This window comes from Bufo bufo, chromosome 4, assembly GCF_905171765.1.
Source record: "Bufo bufo chromosome 4, aBufBuf1.1, whole genome shotgun sequence".
NCBI lineage: Eukaryota > Metazoa > Chordata > Amphibia > Anura > Bufonidae > Bufo > Bufo bufo.
Window position 1 is genome coordinate 425,167,207 of NC_053392.1, and position 26,628 is coordinate 425,193,834.

General features: G+C 43.5%; 1 protein-coding gene across 1 annotated transcript in view; it reads left to right on the top strand.

Moving 5' to 3' along the window:
* LOC120998606 (saccharopine dehydrogenase-like oxidoreductase) overlaps positions 1-26,628 on the top strand; it is a 166,650-nt gene that overhangs the window by 104,456 nt on the left and 35,566 nt on the right. The window contains exons 7-9 of the mRNA XM_040429322.1: positions 352-469; positions 4,718-4,837; positions 9,567-9,623. Of these exons, the coding sequence (XP_040285256.1) occupies positions 352-469; positions 4,718-4,837; positions 9,567-9,623 (295 nt within the window). The remainder of the gene's footprint in view (positions 1-351; positions 470-4,717; positions 4,838-9,566; positions 9,624-26,628) is intronic.

Here is a 26,628-nt window from a genome sequence, read left to right on the forward strand (position 1 = left end):
TTAAAATCCATAAATGGCGGTGACGGAATTGAACGCTGGATTCAAACAACGCTAGTGTGAAAGTAGCCTAAATAACTCATATTGGTCCTATATTATTTCCCCTAGAAATGTATGAATACATTAACAACTGGGCGCTACCAATCCTCTGGTCAAATAGGTGTGTCCCCACACAGTTTGATACTATCAGCAGTCATTGGAAAGGCACAATGGGGAAATGTAAGAGAAGTGCCCCAGGGTTGTTATTTCATGAAGAATATAAGTATTTTCTAAAATAGTCATGTCATGAGAGGTGACGTTATCCCTTTCAACATTAAAGAAACATTTCGATTACACTCATTTTCTCTTTTGCAGGGGTGCAGTATTTTACAGTAATGAGATACAGCAGTATGCCATTCCTTTTCTTGGGGCAGATCCTTCTGTTGTCAAGAGGACCCAACGTTATCTCCATGAGAATATGCAGGAGACTCCTGTGAGTTTAAAGTGTGGCAGTGTTGTCTGTATTCATGCAGAAGGTTAGACCAATTTCTGTAAGGACGTAGAAAGCAAAACTTTCTTACCTATAATTTTGCTTAAGTCCTAAGGCAGCACAGAGCGGGATATTCTGTCCTTTAGTCTCCACCCTAGGACCAGCCCACCTAGAATACTAAATTAAGAATTCGCATGTATGTGCTACCTTTGGACTTGAAGAAAGGAAAAATGCAGCACAAAATGGGATGTGGATAGCAAAAACAAAAAATGGAGGGTAAACTTTGCATAATAGTACTTGAGACACTTGGCCTTCTCTGCCCCACGGTGTGGAGGCTGAATGGGCAGATCAGGCCTTAGAAAAAAGAGAGGACCCCTTCTATGGTATAATAGAATTAAATTGGTTACTTGTCTTTTCAAGGATGTAGATTTTTTCCGAAGAAAATCCGATGGATAGGAGAGACAGCAGGCAGACATTGTCATTTAAAGAATAGATCTTTGGTATCACAGAGGTAACTCCCAGAGTAATGTCAAAAAAACCTTAGGTAAAGAAACTTGAAGACACAATATCTACTCTACTGGCCTAGTCACCAATGACCATATATAAGAGAATAAGGAAGAAGTAGTCTCTGGTCTGGACCAACGTTTCTGGTGCTGGGCGGCTGATCAGTTAACAGATAGTCTGCCATTTTATCATAGTCGTAAATTTTTAGGTGATAAAATGTAATTCTGTCCTGAAGCTCACTGACAAGAGCTGGAGGATCACCCAATATCAACAGCAGGGAGAGGAAAAATGTACAAGAGAAGAATGAAAAAAAACTCTGCCTAAAGGAGAAGCAGAAGAACATGAATCCATGGCTATAAGGGTTCATGGACACAACCGTATGTTTTTTGCGGTCCGCAAAAAATACGGATAACGTCCGTGTGCATTCTGTATTTTGCGGAATGGAACAGCTGGCCCCTAATAGAACAGTACTATCCATGTCCATAATGCGGACAATAATAGGACATGTTCTATTTATTTTTTTGCAACGGAAATATAGAAACGGAATGCACATGGAGTAACTTCAGTTATTTTTTGCGGAGACATTGAAATAAATGGTTCCGCATACGGTCCGCAAAAAAAAAAAAAACGGAATGGACACTGAATCCGTTTTCAGTATGTTACAGATAATACAACCAGATCTGTTCAAAACTGATGCAGATGGTTGTATTATCAGTAACGGAAGTGTTTTTGCTGAACCCCGCCGGATCCAGCAAAAACGCTAGTGTTAAAGTAGCCTTAGTTAGGACTCAATTGAGAGAACAAAGAAGCAGGGAGGCAACTGCGTATTCTCTCTGAATCCCCCTGAAAATGGGAGGATAACAGAATAGATCGTATACACCTGCAGACTGAAATGCCCAATGGCTGATAAAAAGGAAACATATGCTTGTAAAATCTAAAAGCTTCAGAGAAATGAACAGATCCTAAAATGGAAAGCTCATTGTCAGGATAAAACCGGAAACTTATAAATACTGCTACATAGGGAACGCTACAATGATAACAGAGGAATCAGAAAAGACCCCCCTGGTAAGATACAGCATCACCGAGGAACCCCAGGGCCAGCAAAACAAAAGATGCTAGAGAATCCCTTAAGGCTACATATACAGATGTATTGTGCTGTATTGAAACAGGGATCAGACCCTGCAATGTTGAAGTCCCGTAGTGGGACAAAAATGATAAAAGGGAAATAAAAGTGTTTTTAACGATAAAAAAAAAAACTCCCCTGCATAACGGAAACAGGATGGAACTGTTATGCAGCCCATAGACTTCTATTATGACGGAATGCCTCTAAAGGCATTCCGTTATACATTCCGTCATAGAATTGCGTTATGGTCTGTGGTTACAGAATCATAACGCAATTCTGCCTTTACCAGTAAACGAATTGCAAACTAATTTCAAAATATGGTAATTATGTGATCCTGTCTGATATTCCATCATGGCTGAGCAGCCTGACAGGAAAACTCGCCAATATATAGTATATGCAAGTGCCTGAGTGTAGTGAGGCCCCGCTCCCTCACCTCCCTTAGGCAGTGGTGGCAGTCAGTCCTTCTCACATTGTAGGACAGGTTGCTGGTGGCCATTTTAAAGTTATTTTCCGAGAATGATTTCAATCTACGAATGATTTGAAAAAAATATTAATGGATGACCAAAAGTATGTGGACAATTAACCATCACACTTATATGAGCTTGTTGGACATCTCAAACATGCAGCCCGACCCACGTTCACGCTTCTGGGAAGGCTTTCCATAAGATTGTGGCATGCCTGAGCATTAGTGAGGTCAGGAACTGATGTTGGACTCGCAATCAAAGTTCCAATTTGTCCCAAAGGTGTTAAAAGGGGTTCTGCAGTTTGTTTAAACTGATGATCTATCCTCTGGATAGATCATTAGCATCTGATCAGCGGGGGTGTCCGACACCTGTGACCCTCGCCGATCAGCTGTTTGAGAAGGCAGCCTTCTCACTATTTACCGCTGGCCCAGTGACGTCACAACTATTATCAACTGGCCTGGACGCGGCTAAGCAGAGGATAGATCATCAGTTCAAACTAACTGCAGAACCCCTTTAAGTGGGGTTGAGCCCAGGATTCTCTACAGGTCACTGGTGCTATTCCACACCAGATTTATCAAACCATATCTTTATACACAGGGGCACAGTCATGCTGGAACAGGAAAGGGACTTCTCCAGACTGTCGCCGCTAAGTTGGAAGAATAAATTGCCTAACATTACCATTCATTAGAAATAAGGGGCCTAGCCCATAGCCTAAGAAACAGGTCCACATGCTTAATATACCACAACATTTTACAGTAAGCCCTGTGCATTCCAAGAGGTAGTGTGTTATTTTGGGCATCTGCTAAACCCAGGTTCGTCCATCTGACTGCCAGATAGTGAAACCTGGTGTATCACTATTGAGAGCAGGTCTAGTGGCACTGTACTTTAGGCTACATTTCACACAAACCAGTTTTTCATGGCCATTTTTGCATCCATTTTTAACAACCGTTAAAAATGGAGCTTAAAAATAGATGATTTTCATTGGATTATTTTTTTTATTTAAATCCCAACCCCTGAAGTATACATAATGTCCTCCCCAGTAGTCCGCAGCAGTAATAATGTTCCCCGTAGTGGCCCCAGCAGTAATAATGTTCCCCGTAGTGGCCCCAGCAGTAATAATGTTCCCCGTAGTGGCCCCAGCAGTAATAATGTTCCCCGTAGTGGCCCCAGCAGTAATAATGTTCCCCGTAGTGGCCCCAGCAGTAATAATGTTCCCCGTAGTGGCCCCAGCAGTAATAATGTTCCCCGTAGTGGCCCCAGCAGTAATAATGTTCCCCGTAGTGGCCCCATCAGAAATAATGTCCCACAGAGTTGCCCCATCAGAAATAATGCCCCACAGAGAGGCACCCAGCAGAAACTATGCACAGGTTTTTTTTTTTTTTTTTTACCCCATTCACTTGTACAAGCAGAGGCAGTCATTCCTCTTTTGATGCTGAAGGACCTGCTCTCCCAGCATGATGACATCACCATGTGCTCCTAGCAATCATGCTGGGAGTGTAGGTCCTTCAGCATCAAGAGAAGAACGGCTGATGTGGTGAATAATTAAAAAAATATATATTTTTACACCTAAAAGGCCATTTTCCACTAGTGTACCTATTTTAACAACTGTTAGATGGGTGCACTCCTGTCTAACGGCTGTTAAAAATTGTCCCATTGATTTCAATAGGGTTTGTCTGGCCATGAAAACGGCCAAAAAAGGGACAATTCCTATTTTTTTGACGGCCGCTATTCACTGGCCAGTAAAAAAAAATGGCCATGTGACTATCCCCATTCACTTCAATTAGTTCTAAATGTGGCCGTGTGACGGCCAGTACAAAAATGTCTGTCACACGTGTGAATGTAGCCTTACACCACTTCACCTGACTTTTGTGCTTGGTGATCTTAGGCTTGTATGCAGCTTTTCCACCATAGAAACCAATTCCATGAAACGCAGTAATTTGGGAAGATGTGTAGTGTGTCCACATTTTTGGCCATACAGCGTGTCTGCCTACTACAATTTTTATATACTATTTTACACACATACGTATTGTACATTTAACAATTTAATTTCACAGGGGTACATTGCAGGGTACATTGTACCAATAAGTAGATATTTGTATCTAAGAACTCTGATTTAATACATTTTCAGCAAAGATAGAATAATTCTTGTTTTCCTCCTAGGTTCAGTATTCTGCCTATGTAGCAGTGGGTGGTATCGCATCTGTTATCCGGTTGATGTTTGCAGGGTTCCTCTTTTTGCTATTCACCAAATTCAGTTTTGGCCGGAAACTTCTGATAAAAGTAAGTATGGTTTTGTTTTTAGTGTTCCACGTAAATTGCTTGTTCCTGTTAAAGGGGCTCTCCCATTACAAAGATTTATTCTCAATTTACAGGATAGAGGATGTGTCTGATCACCAGGGGTCCACTCTGCTATCTCCTGCAGCCCCATGGAGTTGCATGGGGCTGCAGCACACATGCATGACCATTGCTCCATTGAATCAGTGGTTTGGATGGTCAGCTCCTTCCTGATCATACAGTTATGCGGTTATTCCGGATATTAGCTACGTTTTTGTAATGGTACAACTAGTAGTGGGCGATATAGGCGATATAAATTTATGCCACGATATAGATTTTGTGCATATCGCCTATATCGCCGGACCGCGATATGATCGCGCTCTCGGCGTGCACCATGTTCTCCTGAGCCGGCACAGTGGAGAAGGAGGGAGTCCCTCCCTCCCCACTGTGCGCGGCTGGCGCTGACCACCAAAGAGAACAGAGTAGTAGGAGGAGGGGAGGGACTGTGGCCACTGCGCCACCAATGAATGCCTGAATACCAACGTAGCGTTCATGTGCCGGCCATAACCCAGCCCCTATGACTGCACGCTGCGATCCGCCGCAATTAACCCCTCAGTTGAGGGGTTAATCGCGCGGATCACAGCGTCCTGTTAGAGGTCGGGTGCCGGGAATGTTCTTCAGTCTTTGCATTGGTGGCAGTGGGCAGTCCCAGTCTAACGCTGGGGCTCCGATCGGTTACCATGGCAGCCAGGAGTCGCGCTACTGAAGTCCTGGCTGCCATGGTATGTTAGTGAGCAGCATTATACTCACGTGCGCCGTGGCCGCCGGTCGCTCCTTCTTCTGTCTGTGCGGCACATTGCTAATGCTTATAGCATTAGCAATGCGCCGCACAGACCTATGAGAAGGAGCGTCCGGCAGCCACGGCGCACGTGAGTATAATGCTGCTCACTAACATACCATGGCAGCCAGGACTTCAGTAGCGTCCTGGCTGCCATGGTAACCGATCGGAGCCCCAGCATTACACTGCTGGGACTCCGATCGGAACTGCCCACTGCCACCAATGATGGGGGGAGGGGGGGACCCTGTGGCCACTGCCACCAATGATTAATACTGGGGAGGGAGGGAGGGGTGGGTGGGTTTGAGTTACCAGAGGGGGCTGATAAGAGGGAGAGGCTGGGGGGTGGATCAGGGGCTGGGGGCACATGAGAGGCTGGCTGCCATGGTCAGCTCCCTGCTGTTGTGTGCACAAAGCACAGGGCAAAAGGGAGAGTGTAAAGTCCTAATCACCCTAATAGAGCTCTATTAGGGTGAATATGACAAGGGTTCTAGCCCTTAAGGAGGCTAATAGTTATTAAATAAAAAGTAAAAAAAAAGTTTAAACCCCCCCCCCCCCCCCCCAAATATAGAAAACAATATATCGCGATATATATTGCATATCGCACATGCTTAAAATGATATCGCAATATAGATTTTAGGCCATATCGCCCACCCCTACAACCCCTTTAAGGAAATGTCTTTAGGGAGCAAAATAGTGGTTGAAATTTTGGATCACCTATAATACCACTTTTCCCATGTGACCTTACATAGAAAGAATTATTTAAAAAAAAAAATAAAATACTGACACTACTAAGCAAACTGAACATTTGCCGTTAGAGTCCTTAGTATCTACTAAATCAGAAGCGCTGTATAAACCTCGTGTGAGGAATATGGATTAATATTTTGTCAGCCATGTTCCCACACCAGCCATCAGCTGTCAGATAGCAGAGGTAGTGAACTCCACAGGAGGGCCCTGCTTCAAGGCCCAGCCATATGGCAGAGAACCTCTAGTAGGCCACCTTTGTTTACAATTTCACACATCCATTCAGCCAGCCAGGAACCGAGCTAATGGAACAGGAAAGACCTCTCTCCAGGGGGTCTAGGCCAGTCCCCAGTTCAATCAAATTTAGCAGACAGCATGACCAATAATCCGGCAACTTGTATATAAGACGGATATAGCTAATGTCACAGGTTAGTTATCGCCTGTCTTGACAGCAGCCCATGTAGATGGAAAAACACATGGTGTGAAGGTGTGGGTCCCACCTCTGGCACCATAAAAAAGGATGGTGTAACGTCACGCCTTAGTAACCAGTGACCATACCATATCTCGTGAGCTCGCAACAGTTAGATACATTTTAATAAGAAAAATGTCTACATACTGTTCATACTGTGCTTTTTTTTTTTTTTTTTTTACCATTTACAAAGATGTGACTAAGCTGACCTAGCGCTTTCCTAGCTTCTCTTGTGCCAGTAACACTTGTGTTCTAAAGTCTGCTGTGGTATATGGGCTTTGAAGTCGTGGTGACCATATTACAGATGGTATTATGCCATACAAGCATAATACAGAGCTATATATAGAGTAACGTCTGGTGGCACATGCGGAGAGTCCATGTGTTTTTGTACTACTCTGCCCAGTACATGAGCCCATATACCGTATTTTTCGCCCTATAAGACCCCCCCCCCCCCCCCCCCCTTCCCCAAAAGTGGGGGGAAAATAGCAGTGCGTCTTATGGGGCGAATGCTGCATTTTTCCGAATTTTCAATGATAAGTCGCGATGCCGCGCGGCGGGTGTATCAGCTGAGAGGGAGGAGGGGCTGGGGGCCGGCATCTGCTTTTATAATGACAGCGGGGCCCGTGCAGTGACTGTATTCTACTACACGGGCCCCGATCACTGTATATAATCTTATCTATATTTGTAAGCATTGTTAATATAGTTCAGGGTAAACAGCGCCTTTATACTTACAAGCGCTCGTAGCACAGAGGAGGGGGGAGGAAGGGCGCTGGCAGCGTGAGTCACTATGTCACGCGCCTGCGCCGCCCACTTTATGAATGAAGCAGGCGGCGTGGGCGCATAACGTGACTCACGCTGCTAGTGCCCGGCCTGCCTCCTCCCTCCTCTCTGCTACGAGCGCTTGTACGTACGGTATACAGGCGCTGATTAACCTGAACTTTTATATATATATATATATATATATATATATATATATATATACTTTTATATATATTTTATATATTAACAATGCCTACAATTATAGATAAGATTATATACAGTGAGCAGGGCCCGTGTGCCAAGGATACAGGTACTGCAAGCATTCCGTCTTACTATAAAACACTCATGTACAGTATAATTTCCAGTTTTATACAAAAAGAATAGCAAAGTCTAACACTCCTATCCAGATGATAGTATTTTACTTTTAATTAAGAATTTTCAAATAATTGTTCCTTTATGAGAGAAAAAATATTATTCTCCCCCTTGCAAGAGACTCCCTTTATCTACATTCCAAACCATGTACTTTTACCTATCTATTCCTGCGTACAATTAGTTCTGTACACAACCAGGAAACCGTCCGATACAGCTATATATACCCCAACAGGGTTTGTGTCAGTTTTTTATCTTTTTAGATCTAAAATCCATTTTATCTATACCCTCCAGCCACTTTTTAACTATTTTTTACCTTTATCCTGTATTTTATTATCTGTGCAAACAATCATCCAGTCAAAACACTGAACTAATCTACTACTTATGGATATATATTACGTTTATGCTTGCATTTATGTTTATACTTTTGTCTCCATCCATTGATCCATTTATGCGCCCAAACAATTTTTATTTTTTTTATTTTTTTTTATATATATACAGATATAAATGCGTGTATGTGTGCATGTACGCACGTTTGTATACACACTATTTTAGCTACTGTCCAACTACTACTATGAACTTTTGTTTATTTGTACTTTTATATTACTTACACCTTTGATTCTTTTACACTGCTACAGACAACTGTAACAACCATATGTTTTTTCAGACTTGATAAAGGGGTCCTGAGTACCCCGAAACGCGTCCTCTATTCAAAATAAAAAATCTCGTATCCAAGCTCGGGTTGTGATTTGCGCCTCAAGTCCATTGGCTCGCCGCACGTATCCAGTGCAGACGAGACCTGTTTTTATATATTCCGTGTAGAATACAGTCACTGCACGGGCCCCGCTGTCATTATAAAACCAGGTGCGACCCCCACCCCCTGTATTGGGGGTCATTCACACCGCAGGGACACTATTATGGGGGGGATCTGTGGATGACACATAGCATAAGATGCTATATATGTGTCATCCACAGATCCTCCCCATAACAGTGCGTCACCCACAGATCCCCTCCATAACAGTGCGTCACCCACAGATCCCCTCCATAACAGTGCGTCACCCACAGATCCCCTCCATAACAGTGCGTCACCCACAGATCCCCTCCATAACAGTGCGTCACCCACAGATCCCCTCCATAACAGTGCGTCACCCACAGATCCCCTCCATAACAGTGCGTCACCCACAGATCCCCTCCATAACAGTGCGTCACCCACAGATCCCCTCCATAACAGTGCGTCACCCACAGATCCCCTCCATAACAGTGCGTCACCCACAGATCCCCTCCATAACAGTGCGTCACCCACAGATCCCCTCCATAAGTGTCATCCACAGACCACCATTAGTTCAAAACCCACCAAAAGCAAACCTTTTGGTTCAAAATATATTTTTTCTTATTTTCCTCCTCAAAAACCTAGGTGCGTCTTATAGGGCGAAAAATACGGTAGTAAGAGCCTACAGGATTCAGAGATGTATAGAAGACTTTTATGTGAAAAAAGTGCAGTAAAAATTTGAATAAATGCAAGACATTAATTGATCTCATTGATTTGTCTTTCTTAACAGTACCCCAAATTCTTTTCTTTCGGCTATTTCTCTAAAGAAGGACCAACACAGAAACAGGTAATGTACCATTCAATGATTTATTTTTTCTGTAGGAAAATGCATGACAATGAATACAGACTTTATGGATTCTGCTGATGGGGAGGATTCAGCCGTAGAAGACGTAGGTCACAACAATGAGCTTGCTAATGCAGTTGTATGACCACATTCTCAGGCCGTAGCTAAGATCTGATTACTTTTTGTGATTTTACTATAAATCATTTCCGGGATCTCCTCTCCAACCAGTCTGTACACAATCATACATTTTATAAATCTATATTTCTTTTCAGAACAGGCTTAGCCTTTTATTAGTAGCTCCTCTCATACATTGAAATGCTTTTTTTGTCTTGGCAAACATGTATTCCTGGCAACACTATAAAATGTAGCAGGTAACATGTAAATGTTAGGCCACATTGCCACCTGCATGATGCCAGATTCATCATACGTCGGATGCTGACAGTGTAGTGGAGTCTGTTGGCATTCTGCCATGAAGTCCCTTTTTATAGGAAGCAAAACGTTGCATGCAATACTATTTCTCTTTTGAAATCTAAATTAGCGCCAAACCGTTTCCTACACAAATGTGAACATACCCTTGTCCACAATTATAAAGTTTAGCTGTAATTGAATAATTTTCTTGTTTTGTAATATGTAGTGAAAGTGACGAGGAAAGTTTTTAAAATATATTTTAAAGGGGTTGTGTCACTTCGGCATTTATTATGTAGAGAAAGTTAATACTAAGCACTTACTAATGTATTGTCATTGTCCATATTGCCTCCTTTGCTGGTTGGATCCTTTTTTCCATCACATTATACGCTGCTAGTTTCCATGGTTACCACCACCCTGCAATCCAGCAGTGATGGCCATGCTTGCACACTAGGTAAAAAGCACCATGTGAGCTCCCCTGGCCACCAGAGAGGCCGGCACTTTTTCCTTTACTGCATAAACACGGCCACCACTGCTGGATTGCAGGCTGACCGTAACCATGGAAACAAGCTGTGTATAATGTGATGGAAAAATGAATCAAACCAGCAAAGGAGGCAATATGGATAATAACAATACATTAGTAAGTGCCTTGTATTAACTTTCTCTACATAAGTGCCACTTAAGTGACACAAACCCTTTAAGTGAATTTGTACACTTGTATGAAAAAAAACTGGCTCTGAAGTGACCCTTAGCAGCACTCTATAAATGAGCGTGGCTAAGAAACATCCGTATGCACAGCAAGTACTGAACTGCGAGGACGCTGAGCTCACTGCTCTCATATAGATCAATAGAACTGACAATATACACTCACCTAAAGAATTATTAGGAACACCTGTTTTATTTCTCATTAATGCAATTATCTAGTCAACCAATCACATGGCAGTTGCTTCAATGCATTTAGGGGTGTGGTCCTGGTCAAGACAATCTCCTGAACTCCAAACTGAATGTCAGAATGGGAAAGAAAGGTGATTTAAGCAATTTTGAGCATGGCATGGTTGTTGGTGCCAGACGGGTATTGAGTCTGAGTATTTCACAATCTGCTCAGTTACTGGGATTTTCACGCACAACCATTTCTAGGGTTTACAAAGAATGGTGTGAAAAGGGAAAAACATCCAGTATGCGGCAGTCCTTGTGGATGCTAGAGGTCAGAGGAGAATGGGCCGACTGATTCAAGCTGATAGAAGAGCAACGTTGACTGAAATAACCACTCGTTACAACCGAGGTATGCAGCAAAGCATTTGTGAAGCCACAACACGCACAACCTTGAGGCGGATGGGCTACAACAGCAGAAGACCCCACCGGGTACCACTCATCTCCACTACAAATAGGAAAAAGAGGCTACAATTTGCACGAGCTCACCAAAATTGGACTGTTGAAGACTGGAAAAATGTTGCCTGGTCTGATGAGTCTCGATTTCTGTTGAGACATTCAAATGGCAGAGTCCGAATTTGGCGTAAACAGAATGAGAACATGTATCCATCATGCCTTGTTACCACTGGTGGTGTAATGGTGTGGGGGATGTTTTCTGGGCACACTTTAAGCCCCTTAGTGCCAATTGGGCATCGTTTAAATGCCACGGGCTACCGGAGCATTGTTTCTGACCATGTCCATCCTTTCATGACCACCATGTACCCATCCTCTGATGGCTACTTCCAGCAGGATAATGCACCATGTCTCAAAGCTCGAATCATTTCAAATTGGTTTCTTGAACATGACAATGAGTTCACTGTACTAAAATGGCCCCCACAGTCACCAGATCTCAACCCAATAGAGCATCTTTGGGATGTGGTGGAACGGGAGCTTCGTGCCCTGGATGTGCATCCCTCAAATCTCCATCAACTGCAAGATGCTATCCTATCAATATGGGCCAGCATTTCTAAAGAATGCTATCAGCACCTTGTTGAATCAATGCCACGTAGAATTAAGGTAGTTCTGAAGGCAAAAGGGGGTCCAACACCGTATTAGTATGGTGTTCCTAATAATTCTTTAGGTGAGTGTATACTATATACACGACTCACAAAAAGTTTGGGATATTTGGCTTTTGGGTGAATTTTATGGAAAACGTAAAATGTTCACACTACAGTGATATTATATCATGAAAGTCGGGCATTTTAAAGAGGACCTTTTACTAGAATAAAACATCTAAACTAAGTATACAGACATGGAGAGCGGCGCCCAGGGATCTCCCTGGACTTACCATTATCTCTGGGCACCTCTCCGTTCGCCCGGTATAGGCTCCGGTATCTTCATATGTTCGGCTCCACCCAGTTGAGCCTGCCGGCGTCTCCTTCTCCCATGCTGTAGCGCTGGCCAATCGCAGCGCTCAGCTCATAGCCTGAGAGAGAAAAAAACTCTCAGGCTATGAGCTGAGCGCTGCGATTGGCCAGTGCTACAGCATGGGAGAAGGAGACGCTGGCAGGTTCCACTGGGTGGAGCCGAACATATGAAGATACCGGAGCCTATACCGGGAGAACGGAGTGGCGCCCAGGGATAATAGTAAGTGCAGGGGGATCCCTGGGCGCCACTCTCCATGTCTGTATACTTAGTTTAGATTTTCTATTCTAGTGAAAGGTCCTCTTTAAGTAAAAGCATGCAATGGTGATTTCCTTATCTCAAACAATTTATTGAAACAAAAGCCACCAACAGTGGTGGGTATACCCCCACAAAAAATGTCAGTGTCTCAAAAACTTGTCATGTGGCCTTGAGCATCAATTACAGCTTGACAACGGTGTCTCATGCTGTTCCCAAGTCAACTTATTGTCTGCTGAGACATAGCATCCCATCTCTTCTTGAAGGGCGGCCCTGAGGTCGTTGAGGTTCTGGGGTACAGAGTTACAAGCCTCTACACAGCGACTCAGCTGATCCCATAAGTTTTCAATGGGATTCAGGTCTGGAGAAAGTGCAGGCCACTCCATTTGAGGTACCCAGTCTCCAGCAGCCGTTCCCTAATGATGCAACCTCGATGAGCTGGTGCTTGAAATTAGGCCTGTGTTGTTCATGCAGAGCACAATGTCTGGATTAATGATGTTATTGAAGTAGTATAGGCTTGTCACTGTAACATTGTAGGGCAGTTCTGTATTGCCTAAACACACCTGCCCACACTGTAACACCACCATCACCAAAGGCACATCTGGTGACAACAGTGGCTGATGCATAGCGCTCTCATTGACGTCTCCAACATCGTTGGTGGCCATCATTTCTGCTCAGCATGAATCGACTTTCATCGGTGAACAACACTGAGGCCCACTGTTCCCTCGTCCAGCGTAGATGCTCCCTGACCCATGCAAGATGATGATGCCTGTGCCTGGTGGTTGAACTATTAAAGGGGGGCAGTAGCTAAGTAAAATATCACTTTTAATCGTATTAAGGTTAAAAAAGGCCCCTACAGACAAACAAACATGTAAGAAATGGTGATATAGAAACCCGTGTAGTCATGGATATAAAGACCATATAGGGCTTCGATAGGACCATCAGGTGGAAGAAGTAACCACAAAGTGCATAGCGCAAAGTGGAGCGCTCAGCTAGGTACCTGGAGAAGGAATACCAGGAAGAAGCTGAAAATGTCACCGTGGGCACTGGTAATGGACTAGCAAATGATAAGTATCAAGTCAGGGAATAATGGAGGGTAATGGTATGGTGTATACACTGACCCTGATAGGTCCCTACTTGTCCTAGTCCACCCTACAAATGCATCCTTGGAGCGGGGTCCAAAAAACCCTGCAAGGGGTGGCCCTGACTGGAACTCTGGTGCTACGCTGGATGCCCTGTTGAGGCCCTAAACAGCGATATAAGAACCATATACTTATAAGGGGATGCAAATTAAGGCTAAAAAACTCAAGTGTGGTGTGGTCAGGTACCCTTGCAGGTCATCTAACACGCAGACCACAGTGATGTAAATGGTTTTGAATGGTCTGACGTGACACTTGGGTGCCTGGAGTTGTTTGGCATTCATCATTCAGTTCCGCAGGGCATTGTTCACAATGAAGTGGTTATCGGTGTGGGATTTGGCCAAAGGACGTCCACTTCTATGCCTTTTTGTGACTTTTCCAGTCTCTCTGTATCTCTGTTGCAACCTGCTGATGACACTCTGTGACACTCTAAGCTCAGTGGCCACTTCTTTCTGAGAACATTCTGCTTGAAGCCTCGCAATGGCGAGGTACTGTTGATCAATTGTTAGGTGTCGTCTCAGTCTTATGATGTCAAACTGTGAACAGCATGATGAGGAGGACTGTTTAATTACCAATTCTAATTTATTGGGCGATTCATGGTTCAAACACCTGTTGTGAATTTTGCCATCAAGCTCCTTGTTAGGGAACAGCAAGTTGTGCAAAAAGTACTGAAACATTGAACAGTTGGACATGTGCATTCAAAAGTTTAGAGACTGTCACATTAAGTTCACACTTAAAGGTTAGAGTGCATTTAGGTTCAGTCTGAAATTTCACTCGCAAGTAGTGTGTATTTTTTTTTTTAAACTCGTTTTATTGAAGTTTAACAAATAAGGCATGTTACATTAGAGCATAGCAGGGATGAATCCCACGCAGGTGATACACTGACAACATGATAAATCTCTAGAATCCTACAGCAGATATAAGAAAAATCCATTCTTAATCAGAGAGAAGTGAGTAGCAGGTATGACAAAGCAATAATCCGGAACTCGAGAGGCGCACATTATTATACAGCAGACGTATGAACAATATCGGCCGCAGAATACATGCATGCATTATGCAAAGTTAAAGAAGATGAGCACCACTCTCCCCACACCCTGTGAAACTTTTGTGGGCATTTTCTGTGGATAAATACAATTTTTTCCATACTCACAGCATGATTGACCAGTGATTTCCACTGACTTAGTGTGGGTGCTCTATCGGCCATTCACCTCAAGGCAATGGCTTTTCTAGCAAAGAATAGTCTCACTCAGGAACACCCTGTGATAGTGCCCCCAAATCTCCTCGTCTAATATACCCAGAACACAAAGTTTGATACATATGCAAATTAACATAAGAGTCATATCTTACTTGTGTGACCAGAGAAGAGTCATATTTTCAAGCTCTGACTCATCTCCGGTTAATTTGCATATGTATCAAATCGGTTTTTATACAGAATAAAAGCACACAGAGCTATGGTACTGGATATTGCGGATGTGCTAGCGGCCATCTAGCAACCCATGTCCTCAGCTCTATACCCAAAATCCCGGTGACAGGTTCCCTTTAAGTGCGTGCAATCCCACATCAGGTGCCAAAAATCAGCGTTATCCTCTAAACCAGTGTTTCCCAACCAGTGTGCCTCCAGCTGTTGCAAAACTAAAACTCCCAGCATGCCCGCACAGCCAAAGGCTGACTGGGCATGCTGGGAGTTGTAGTTTTGCAACAGCTGGAGGCACACTGGTTGAGAAACACTGCTCTAAACATCTGTGGCTCTAAACACTGCTCTAAACATCTACCCATTTTGTGTAGCCTAGTGGGCGTTAGGGTTGTTGCGGGTATCGAAATTTCGATACTTTTGTCCCGGTATTGATACGATACCGGGATTTCCATTTTTTCGATACTGGCCTGCGCTGTTGCGCAGTCTAGTATCTCTGAACATGAGCTTGCTCATGTTCCCTCAGCAGCACAGGGGAGAAGGAAGCAGTCTCTCCCTCCCCCTGTGCTGCTGCTGCCGCTGCCACCAATAAGGAGAGAGGGGCGGAGGGCGCACTGCGCCACCAATGATAGGTCGACCTTTTTTATGGATTTGGACTTAGTTAAGTTACCAGGCTACATAGAGCGGCGCCCAGGGATGTCCCTGCACCTACTATTATTCCTGGGCGCCGCTCCGTTCTCCCGCTGTGCTCCATTACTGTCTCCTGCTCCGTATGCCAATTTACTAGTATCGGAGCGATGGGGAGGAGACATCAGCTACTCTTCTGGGCGTTCTTTCTCGAAGCTGATGTCTCCTCCCCATCGCCCCGATAGTAGTAAATTAGCATATGGAGCAGGAGACTGTAACTGGGGCACAGCGGGCGAATGGAGCGGCACCCAGGAATAATAGTAGATGCAGGGAGATCCCTGGGCGCCGCTCTAAGTAGCCTGGTAACTTAACCAAGTCCGAACCCACGAAAGGTAGTCTTTAACTTTTAATACAGGAGGCAGGTGCCGGCAGCAGAATCGCATAGCCGGCACCCTGCCTTTCACAGGGAGCTGCGATCAGCGGCAGTTAACCCCTCAGGTGTGGCATCTGAGGGGTTAACTGCCGCTGATGTGCTGCCAGTATCCGCCTCCTGTATTAAAGGTTAATTATCATTGGTGGCACAGTGCCCCCCCCCCCCCCCCAGTATTAGAATCATTGGTGGCTCAGTGGGCATTATCTAACGCCCAACTCTAGTGGGCGTTAGATAACTTCTGTGCAGAATAAACAGCTGAATCAACCTATTGTTAATTGATGGTGAGACCTTTCAACAGAGCCATTAAGGCTTCATTCCAATCATCAGCCGTCAGGGACGGTATTGAGATTTTCCACTTTCGCTCAACATCATGGGATTACTAAGCAGGTGTGTATAAAGCACAGAAATGACACACCTCGGGCCCTGCGACCTCAGTATACCTATTAAAGGTTATTTTGAGATGTTTCGCCCTTTCTCCCCGAACTGGGCTTTAAACGCGTGTCTCAGTTGCAAATATCTAAAGAAAAAGCTACGAGGTAGCTCGAATTTCTCCTGCATCTGCGAGAAGGAACGCAGAGTGCCCTCAACATATAGGTCTCGCAGGATAAGGACACCATGAGATTTCCACAAATTCATTCCTTCCAGTTCTCTCAGATGAGCAAACATGGAATTATCCCATATTGGAATATCATCCGGGAGATCTCTAAATGATTGCATCTTAGCAGCACTCCACACCTGATGAGCTAATTTATGTAGAGGGAGCAGATTTGTGGGGACAAGCCGTGACTTTTCCAGTAATGGCCACAGGGAGGACATGTGTAAGTATTCCCTAAGATAATATTCCGCATTTGGTAATTCTAATGCTGAGATCCAAGAAGATAAGAATTTCAGCTGACCAGCCAGATAGTATAAGAAAAAATCCGGCAGGGCAGCGCCCCCTCTAGCTTAGATCTCTGCAGAACATTAAGGGAAAGTTTCCGTCTAGCTCCTCCCCAGATAAAGTTAGCCACCAGAGCATGAAAACGACCAAAGAATCCCTGCGGTACCGGTGTGCATGCATGTGCCAGTAGATATAGACCCTTAAGCAAGAGAATCATTTTGACCAGGTTCAATCTCCCCATGATTGATAACGGTAGGTACTTCCATGTTCTGAATTTATCAATAAACAGGGATTCCAGGGGTGCTCTATTTAGGGAGTACGATAATTGGGGATCCTTGGTGATCACAATTCCCAGGTATTTGAAGCGGTCCACAACCGGTAAATTACAGTATTGTGAGGGCCACGTATGTGCCTATAGGGGAATAATTGCAGACTTCGTCCAATTTATGTGCAAGCCCGAGTACTCCCCAAATTTCCTATTTCAATCGCTCTAGGAAGCGTAGTCTCAGGCTCATCCATAAAGAGAAGTCGATCGTCTGCATATAATCCCACTTTATCTACTCTATCCCCCATGCCAACACCTATAATAACCTGATCCTGCCTAATCCTAAGGGCGTGATGTTCTATCGCCACTGCGAATAAAAGCGGCGACAGGGGGCACCCTTGCCTAGTGCCTCTGTGGAGCCTGAAAGAATCCGACTGAGACCCATTCACTAATATGTTTGCCTTGGGAAGTTGATATAGTATCTCTATCCATTTGATAAACTTAGGGCCAAAACCAAAGCTCTGCAACACCTCTAATAAATACATCCACTCCACTCGAAAGCCTTGGCTGTATCCAGCGATACCAGGGCCCAATGCTTATCTCCTGCCATACCTATCTGCGCTATGGCTTGCGCTCTTCTAATATTATCAGATGTCGATCTACCCGGTATAAATCCCGACTGATCTTTATGTACTATAGTGGCAATTACCGTATATACTCGAGTATAAGACGAGTTTTTTGGCACATATTTTTGTGCTCAAAAAGCCCCCTCGTCTTATCCTCGAGTCTAGGTCTTGGCTCCGGTAATAGCAGGCAGTGCGGGGGGCGGCGCTCACTCACTGACGTCACGCGCCTGCGCCGCCTAGTGGGAGCAGGCGCGTGACGTCAGTGAGTGAGCGCCGCTCCCCGCACTGCCTGCTATTACCGGAGCAAAGACAAAGTAAGATATCCAAAGTTAAAGGTTACTGATTAATTTAAATATACTGCTGTGAGCGTCGGGGAGTGGGATCTGTGGATGGCACTGTAGGGGGATCTGTGGATGGCAGTGCCATCCACAGATCCCCCTACAGTGCCATCCACAGATCCCCCCCCCCTCCCCTAAACAGTGCCATCATGGCACTGTTTAGGGGAGGGGGGATCTGTGAATGGCACTGTTTAGGGGGGATCTGTGGATGGCACTGTTTAGGGGGGAGATCTGTGGATGGCACTGTTTAGGGGGGAGATCTGTGTAAGGCTCCCTGTATTTAATGCAGAGTGTGTGTGTATATAATGCACACACTCTGCATTAAATACAGGGAGTCACCCTCTTCCAGATGTGAGTATATAATGTAGAGTGTTTGCATTATATACACATACACTCTGCATTATAGCTGCATTTCCCACCCTAGTCTTATACTCGAGTCAATAATTTTTCCCATTTTTGGGGGGTAAAATTAGGGGCCTCGGCTTATACTCGGGTCGGCTTATACTCGAGTATATACGTTACCTTGTTTAATCTGGTAGCCAGTAGCCTCGTTAGTATTTTATAATCTAAGTTCAGAAGAGAGATTGGTCAATATGACCCGCACTGCAAAGAGTCCTTATCTGGCTTTAGGATCACCACTATAGTAGCGTCATACATGGATTCTGACAACTGATGTCGTTGCTGAGTTGCTAGATATAACTTAAGAAGTTGGGGCCCTAGTACAATCAACATATTTAGAATACACTTATACCGGAATACCGTCTGGGCCAGGCGCTTTACCAGCAGGCAGCTCCTTTATTGCCATTTGGATTTCTTCTAGTGAAATGTCAGCTTCTAATAGGTTCCTGTCTACTTCATTAAGCTGGGGATGCACTACCTCCATTAGATAGTCCCCTAACTCCTGTGCTGTATATTGAACTGCGGACTTATATAGGTCTTGGTAGAACCCCTCGAAACATTGTAATAAACCCTCCACTGATTCCACCACCGAGTTCTTTATTCAGATAACCGGGGGGGACATGCTGTTACTTTGTACAATATGAGCAAGCAATTTAACCGCCTGATTGCCCGTCTCAAAGGATTGCTGCTTTAAAAAGAATAATTTGCGCTCACTCTTTTCCCTGAGGTGCATCATATAAAGCCTACCTTTTGAGCATCTATTCTTGTCTATTCGCCTCAGAGGGATCAGACCTAAATGAGCTCTTTGCCTCCTTACAATTAGTACCGTATGTAATTCCAGTTCTTTGCGCATTGAGTCTCTCTTGATTATAGGAAATAGATGATTTGAGACACCCCCTCAAGTAGGCTTTCATCGTCTCCCAGAGTAGCAAATCATCCGTCATCTCATCCTGCACCTCCAGAAATAACTGAAGCTGGTCAGGGATTCTGTCATTCGTGGTCATAAGGGACAACCAGAATGGATTTAGGGGTCATTTATTTCAGAAGACTTAAAGGGTTTCTGTCACCCCACTAAAGTGATTTTTTTTTTTTGGGTTAGTTAAATTAGTTATATAGCGATATATTAAAATATAATTGTGTTCCTTACTTTGATCCAGCAGTTTAGTCAAATAACGAAGTTTTATCATATGCAAATTCCGTCTCTACCAGCAAGTAGGGCGGCTACTTGCTGGTAGCTGCTGCAGAAATCCGCCCCCTCCTCTTGTTGATTGACAGGGCCAGCCCTGTCGGCGTTTCAAAAATCGCGCGCCCGTGTTGAATCTGCGCAGGCGCTCTGAGATGAGGAGGCTCGTCTCCTCAGAACTCCCTCAGTGCGCCTGCGCCGATGACGTCTTCTATTTCGATGATGTCATCGGCGCAGGCGCACTGAGGGAGCTCTGAGGAGACGAGCCTCCTCATCTCAGAGCGCCTGCGCAGATTCAACACGGGCGCGCGATTTTTGAAACGCCGACAGGTCTGGCCGGAGGAGGAGATCCCGGCTGGCCCTGTCGATCAACAAGAGGACGGGGCGGATTTCTGCAGCAGCTACCAGCAAGTAGACGCCCTACTTGCTGGTAGAGACCGAATTTGCATCTGATAAAACTTCGTTTTTTGACTACACTGCTGGATCAAAGTAAGGAACACCATTATATTTTAATATATCGCTATATAACTAATTTAACTAGCCCAAAAAAAAAATATCACTTTAGTGGGGTGACAGAAGCCCTTTAAAGGTAGGCAGACAATGTCATAGAGCAGCAGGAAATGCTAGCAGAATGCTTGGGTGTATAGGGAGAGGCATTACCAGTAGAAAGAGGGAGGTGCTCATGCCACTCTACAGAGCACTAGTGAGACCTCATTTGGAGTATTGTGCGCAGTACTGGAGACCATATCTCCAGAAGGATATTGATACTTTGGAGAGAGTTCAGAGAAGAGCTACTAAACTAGTACATGGATTGCAGGATAAAACTTACCAGGAAAGATTAAAGGACCTTAACATGTATAGCTTTGAAGAAAGACGAGACAGAGGGGATATGATAGAAACTTTTAAATACATAAAGGGAATCAACAAGGTAAAAGAGGAGAGAATATTTAAAAGAAGAAAAACTGCTACAAGAGGACATAGTTTTAAATTAGAGGGGCAAAGGTTTAAAAGTAATATCAGGAAGTATTACTTTACTGAGAGAGTAGTGGATGCATGGAATAGCTTCCCTGCAGAAGTGGTAGCTGCAAATACAGTGAAGGAGTTTAAAGTATAACTGTCATATTTTTTATTTTATTTTTGAGTATTGGATTGTGGTGATTAATATCTCCTTGGTGGCCCTATTTCAACTTTTCACTGTGTATTCAATTACCCCTTAATTCCACAGTTTTGTTCCCTGTACATGTGCCAGTAGATATAGACCCTTAAGCAAGAGAATCATTTTGACCAGGTTCAATCTCCCCATGATTGATAACGGTAGGGACTTCCATGTTCTGAATTTATCAATAAACAGGGATTCCAGGGGTGCTATATTTAGGGAGTACGATAATTGGGGATCCTTGGTGATCACAATTCCCAGGTATTTGAAGCGGTCCACAACCGGTAAATTACAGTATTGTGAGGGCCACGTATGTGCCTATAGGGGAATAATTGCAGACTTCGTCCAATTTATGTGTAAGCCCGAGTACTCCTCATTTAGGTACTTTTACCTGTGCTTAAAATAGAGTTGCTAGGCATGGTCCGTCTGTCTGTTGAAGGACGGAGGACGCTGTGTGCAAGGTCAGATTACTGACAGCCAGTGACTGTAATTAAATGATTAAAGTACAAGAGTGAGGCGGCTCTCTATTATCAAGAGGATGGAATATGGTGCTCAATCCAAACAGAGCGTACCCAACACTTGTAGTGGGGGAATAAGAGTAAAAATAGAGGGATGGCACTCAAAACAATTGGGGTGTATGGAAAAGTATATTTAATATGGGATGGCTAGATAAGCTATAAAATAATGGTATACAATCAAATAAGATAAAAATATCGGATATAAAAGGACATAGTAATAGTATCAATATAAAAAAGACATATATATGAGGACGGTAAAATGATATAATAAATGTCAATTTAGTAAAATCCTGCTGAAAAAGAGAGCCAGTCTTATAAGCCTGTTGGAGAAAAGTCCGATCTTATGTTGTAATGTCCGATAATAGAAATAAGTATCCTGATACAATAGAATGTCAATTATGTAAAATCCTGCTGGAAAAAAGAATCCTGCTAAAAAGAAGGAAGAAAGCAAGTCTTGTGAGCCTGTTGGGAAAAAAAGTCCAGTCTCATAACATGGTATCCGGTGAGGAAATGGAGTATCCTGATATGGGCTGAAAGGTTGACTTTCTATAAGGAGTGCAATTTTAGAACCCAAAGTTATGGGGTAAGTGGCAATAATCACATCCGATTTTGTTTTTAGTGGTTATTCACAGGTCCAATAATCGTAGGCTGTGGAATAAAAGCTGCTTTGTAAGCAGGTACATTACCCTCCTGGCGGCTTTTGGTGAGCTGGTCAGCGGCTCCTGCCTGGGGAACGGCGTCCACGTGTGCCGTTCCCGCTCGCTGTATGCTTAGGCCGTTGGTTGCTGCTGTTGTCGTCACTTCCGGTGACGTCACCTGCGTTCCTAGGCTCTCCCGCTCAATGCTTTTTCGGCTTGCCTTGTGGAGGCTAGTGGTGGGAAAAAACGCTGCAGCTTCTCAGGGGGGAATAAGATAGATAGCTCCGGAGCTAATCTGTAGTTGTAGGATCCTTCTGATTGTTGCTAGCTAGTTAGAATAGGCTTACTCAATGCCCCATACGCGTTTCGGAGCGTACTGCTCCTTCTTCAGTGGGAATGAGTAGCACATTTCTTTTTGAGAATATATATGAACCTAATTGGATCCAATTAGTGGTTATGGGAGTGGTCAAGGTTTTTTTCTTTAGAGTTAGATAAATTGTGTACTGGATTTTCAGAAGCAGGAGTGGAATGGATAACCCATCACAATGGATGGATAATATAATATGTCTTTCACATATTGCATAGGATACAAAAAATGGAAGTACAATAGAAATACACATATCAATAATAGTAACAATATAGAATAATAAACATTAAAAGTGGATATAATGGATTGGCTGATTATGAAATAAAATATAATATATATATATAAAATAAATATAATGGATGGATACGTCCAATGGATGAATATATACCCAATCATAGAGCAAAAGAGTGGTCTAACAGTAATAGTGGTCTAAAAACAATAAATAGATGGGGATAGAGTGTATATCTAATACTATAATGCTATCCTCTCTATAATTAACGATTGGTTGCCAAAAAGTAATAGTGTGTCTGTCTGAATGCGTCCTACTGTTTTCCAAATACGAGGTGGTGATGGAATAGTTGAGAGTGAATATGGAGAGGGGCCCACCTGGGAGGAGGGGTCGGAGTGCTGGTAGACGGCCTGACTACGACCCCAATTCCCGAGGGGGGCACCCCACCAGGTGCATATTCTGAGTTTTTTATAGAAAGCCAAAGATTTCCATCTCTGCATTGAGGCCTTTCAGAATCAGTGTGTTAAATTCAAATATTTTCCTGGATTCGGACCTAGACATGGCGGCTATATGATTGCCGCCTCTCCATTGACGTGTGATTTTATTTTTTTTCTTCTATGGCTACATAGGTGAGTGATGATGAATCGCAGTTGTGGTGTTCCTTATAGTGTCTGGAAACAGAATGCAGCTCGTAGCCCATTTTGATATTTGAGATGTGTTCAGATATTCTCGTTTTGAGTAATCTCTTTGTGCGCCCTACGTATTGTTTAAGACAGGGGCATTGTAGGATGTAGATGACATTATTGGAGTGGCAGGAGAGATTTTCTCGGATCTCATGCTTAAATGTACTATTAGTTGAATGGACTGTCATTGTCTTTTTTGGGAAGTTTGTGATTTTGCAGTTGTTACATTTCCCGCACCTGAAGAAACCCTGTAGTGATAACCAACTTTGGTTTGGTCATATTTCTTTTGGTTGTTGGTGCTAGACGTAAGCCTAAATTGGGGGCTCTGGTGTAAGTAATCTGTGGTTTGTCTGGTAGTAGTTGGCCATCTGATTTTGTCACTTAGAATGTGATGCCAGTGTTTATGAATACTCGTCTCTAGTTTTTTATAGTGAGCATTGTACGGTAGAATTAATCGGGGGGGCTTCTTCTTTTTTGATCGTAGTTGTGGTAGTTTCGTTGCTATTGTCGAAGAACTTTGTTCTGTCCATTGATCTTACTTTATCTAGAGATCTGTCTATTACTGTCATCGGATAGTCTTTTGCTAGAAATTGTTTCTTCAGGTTCTCCGCTTCTATTTCAAATTGACTGTCCAGCGTGCAGTTTCTTTTTAAACGTCTGAACTGGCTGGTCGGGATGTTTAGTAGCCAGCTAGGTAGATGGCAGCTCGAGTGTAGAATAAAATTGTTTTTCATCACTGGCTTCTGATACGTACTGCATTGTAGTTTATTTTCTGTTGTTTTGATTAATAGGTCTAGGAATTCCACTTGTGTTTGGCTTATGTTGGCTGTAAGTGTTATGTTACTATCATTTGTATTGATGTTCTCCAAAAATATATCCAAACTCTCCCTCGTGTCGCTCCAGATAAAAACGATATCATCTATGTATCTCCGCCATAGTACCAGGCTCGTCCCCAATAGTGGGCTGATAAAATCGTGTTCCCACTGTGCCATAAAGATGTTGGCATAACTGGGGGGCGACCAGCTCACCAACAGCCGCCAGGAGGGTAATGTACATGCTTACAAAGCAGCTTTTATTCCACAGCCTACGATTATTGCACCTGTGAATAACCACTAAAAACAAAATCTGATGTGATTGCCACTTACCCCATAACTTTGGGTTCTAAAATTGCACTCCTTATAGAAAGTCATCAACCTTTCAGCCCATATCGGGATACTCCATTTCCTCACTGGATACCATGTTATGAGACTGGACTTTTTTCGCAACAGGCTCACAAGACTTGATTTCTTCCTTCTTTTTAGCAGGATTCTTTTTTTCAGCAGGATTTTACATAGTCTACCAGAGATCCACAAAAATCAAACTCATCCACCAGGCAGACCAATTATTTCAGGAATCGGATCCCTCACCTCCAACCTCTCCCAGTACATAGATAGACTATTAAAGCGCACTGTCAAACTAATACCATCATACGTTAAAGACACCACAGACATTGTAAGGACAATTGAGCAGATAGAATACGAAAACCATTGGCTACTATGTACGATGGATGTCAACTCACTTTACACTATTATTAATCATAACCATGGCACTGCCGCTCTAAGGGAACAACTGAACCACTACCAGACCCTACACACAGACCAAATAGATTTTTTAATAGAGGGAGTCTCTTTTATTCTAACCCACAATTTTATATTCGATTCAACATTTTATCTACAACGAGGGACCGCCGTGGATACCAGGTTCGCCCCCAGTTATGCCAACATCTTTATGGCCCAGTGGGAACACGATTTTATCACCCCACTACTGGGGACGAGCCTGGTACTATGGCGGAGATACATAGATGATATTGTTTTTATCTGGAGCGACACGAGGGAGAGTTTGGCTATATTTTTGGAGAACATCAATACAAATGATAGAAACATAACACTTACAGCCAACATAAGCCAAACACAAGTGGAATTCCTAGACCTATTAATCAAAACAGAAAATAAACTACAATGCAGTACGTATCAGAAGCCAGTGATGAAAAACAATTTTATTCTACACTCGAGCTGCCATCTACCTAGCTGGCTACTAAACATCCCGACCAGCCAGTTCAGACGTTTAAAAAGAAACTGCACGCTGGACAGTCAATTTGAAATAGAAGCGGAGAACCTGAAGAAACAATTTCTAGCAAAAGACTATCCGATGACAGTAATAGACAGATCTCTAGATAAAGTAAGATCAATGGACAGAACAAAGTTCTTCGACAATAGCAACGAAACTACCACAACTACGATCAAAAAAGAAGCCCCCCGATTAATTCTACCATACAATGCTCACTATAAAAAACTAGAGACTAGTATTCATAAACACTGGCATCACATTCTAAGTGACAAAATCATAGGCCAACTACTACCAGACAAACCACAGATTACTTACACCAGAGCCCCCAATTTAGGCTTACGTCTAGAACCAACAACCAAAAGAAATATGACCAAACCAAAGTTGGTTATCACTACAGGGTTTCTTCAGGTGCGGGAAATGTAACAACTGCAAAATCACAAACTTCCCAAAAAAGACAATGACAGTCCATTCAACTAATAGTACATTTAAGCATGAGATCCGAGAACATCTCTCCTGCCACTCCAATAATGTCATCTACATCCTGCAATGCCCCTGTCTTAAACAATACGTAGGGCGCACAAAGAGATTACTCAAAACGAGAATATCTGAACACATCTCAAATATCAAAATGGGCTACGAGCTGCATTCTGTTTCCAGACACTATAAGGAACACCACAACTGCGATTCATCATCACTCACCTATGTAGCCATAGAAAAAAAATCACACGTCAATGGAGAGGCGGCAATCATATAGCCGCCATGTCTAGGTCCGAATCCAGGAAAATATTTGAATTTAACACACTGATTCCGAAAGGCCTCAATGCAGAGATGGAAATCTTTGGCTTTCTATAAAAAACTGAGAATATGCACCTGGTGGGGTGCCCCCCTCGGGAATTGTGGTCGTAGTCAGGCTGTCTACCAGCACTCCGACCCCTCCTCCCAGGTGGGCCCCTCTCCATATTCACTATCAACTATTCCATCACCACCTCGTATTTGAAAAACAGTATGACGCATTC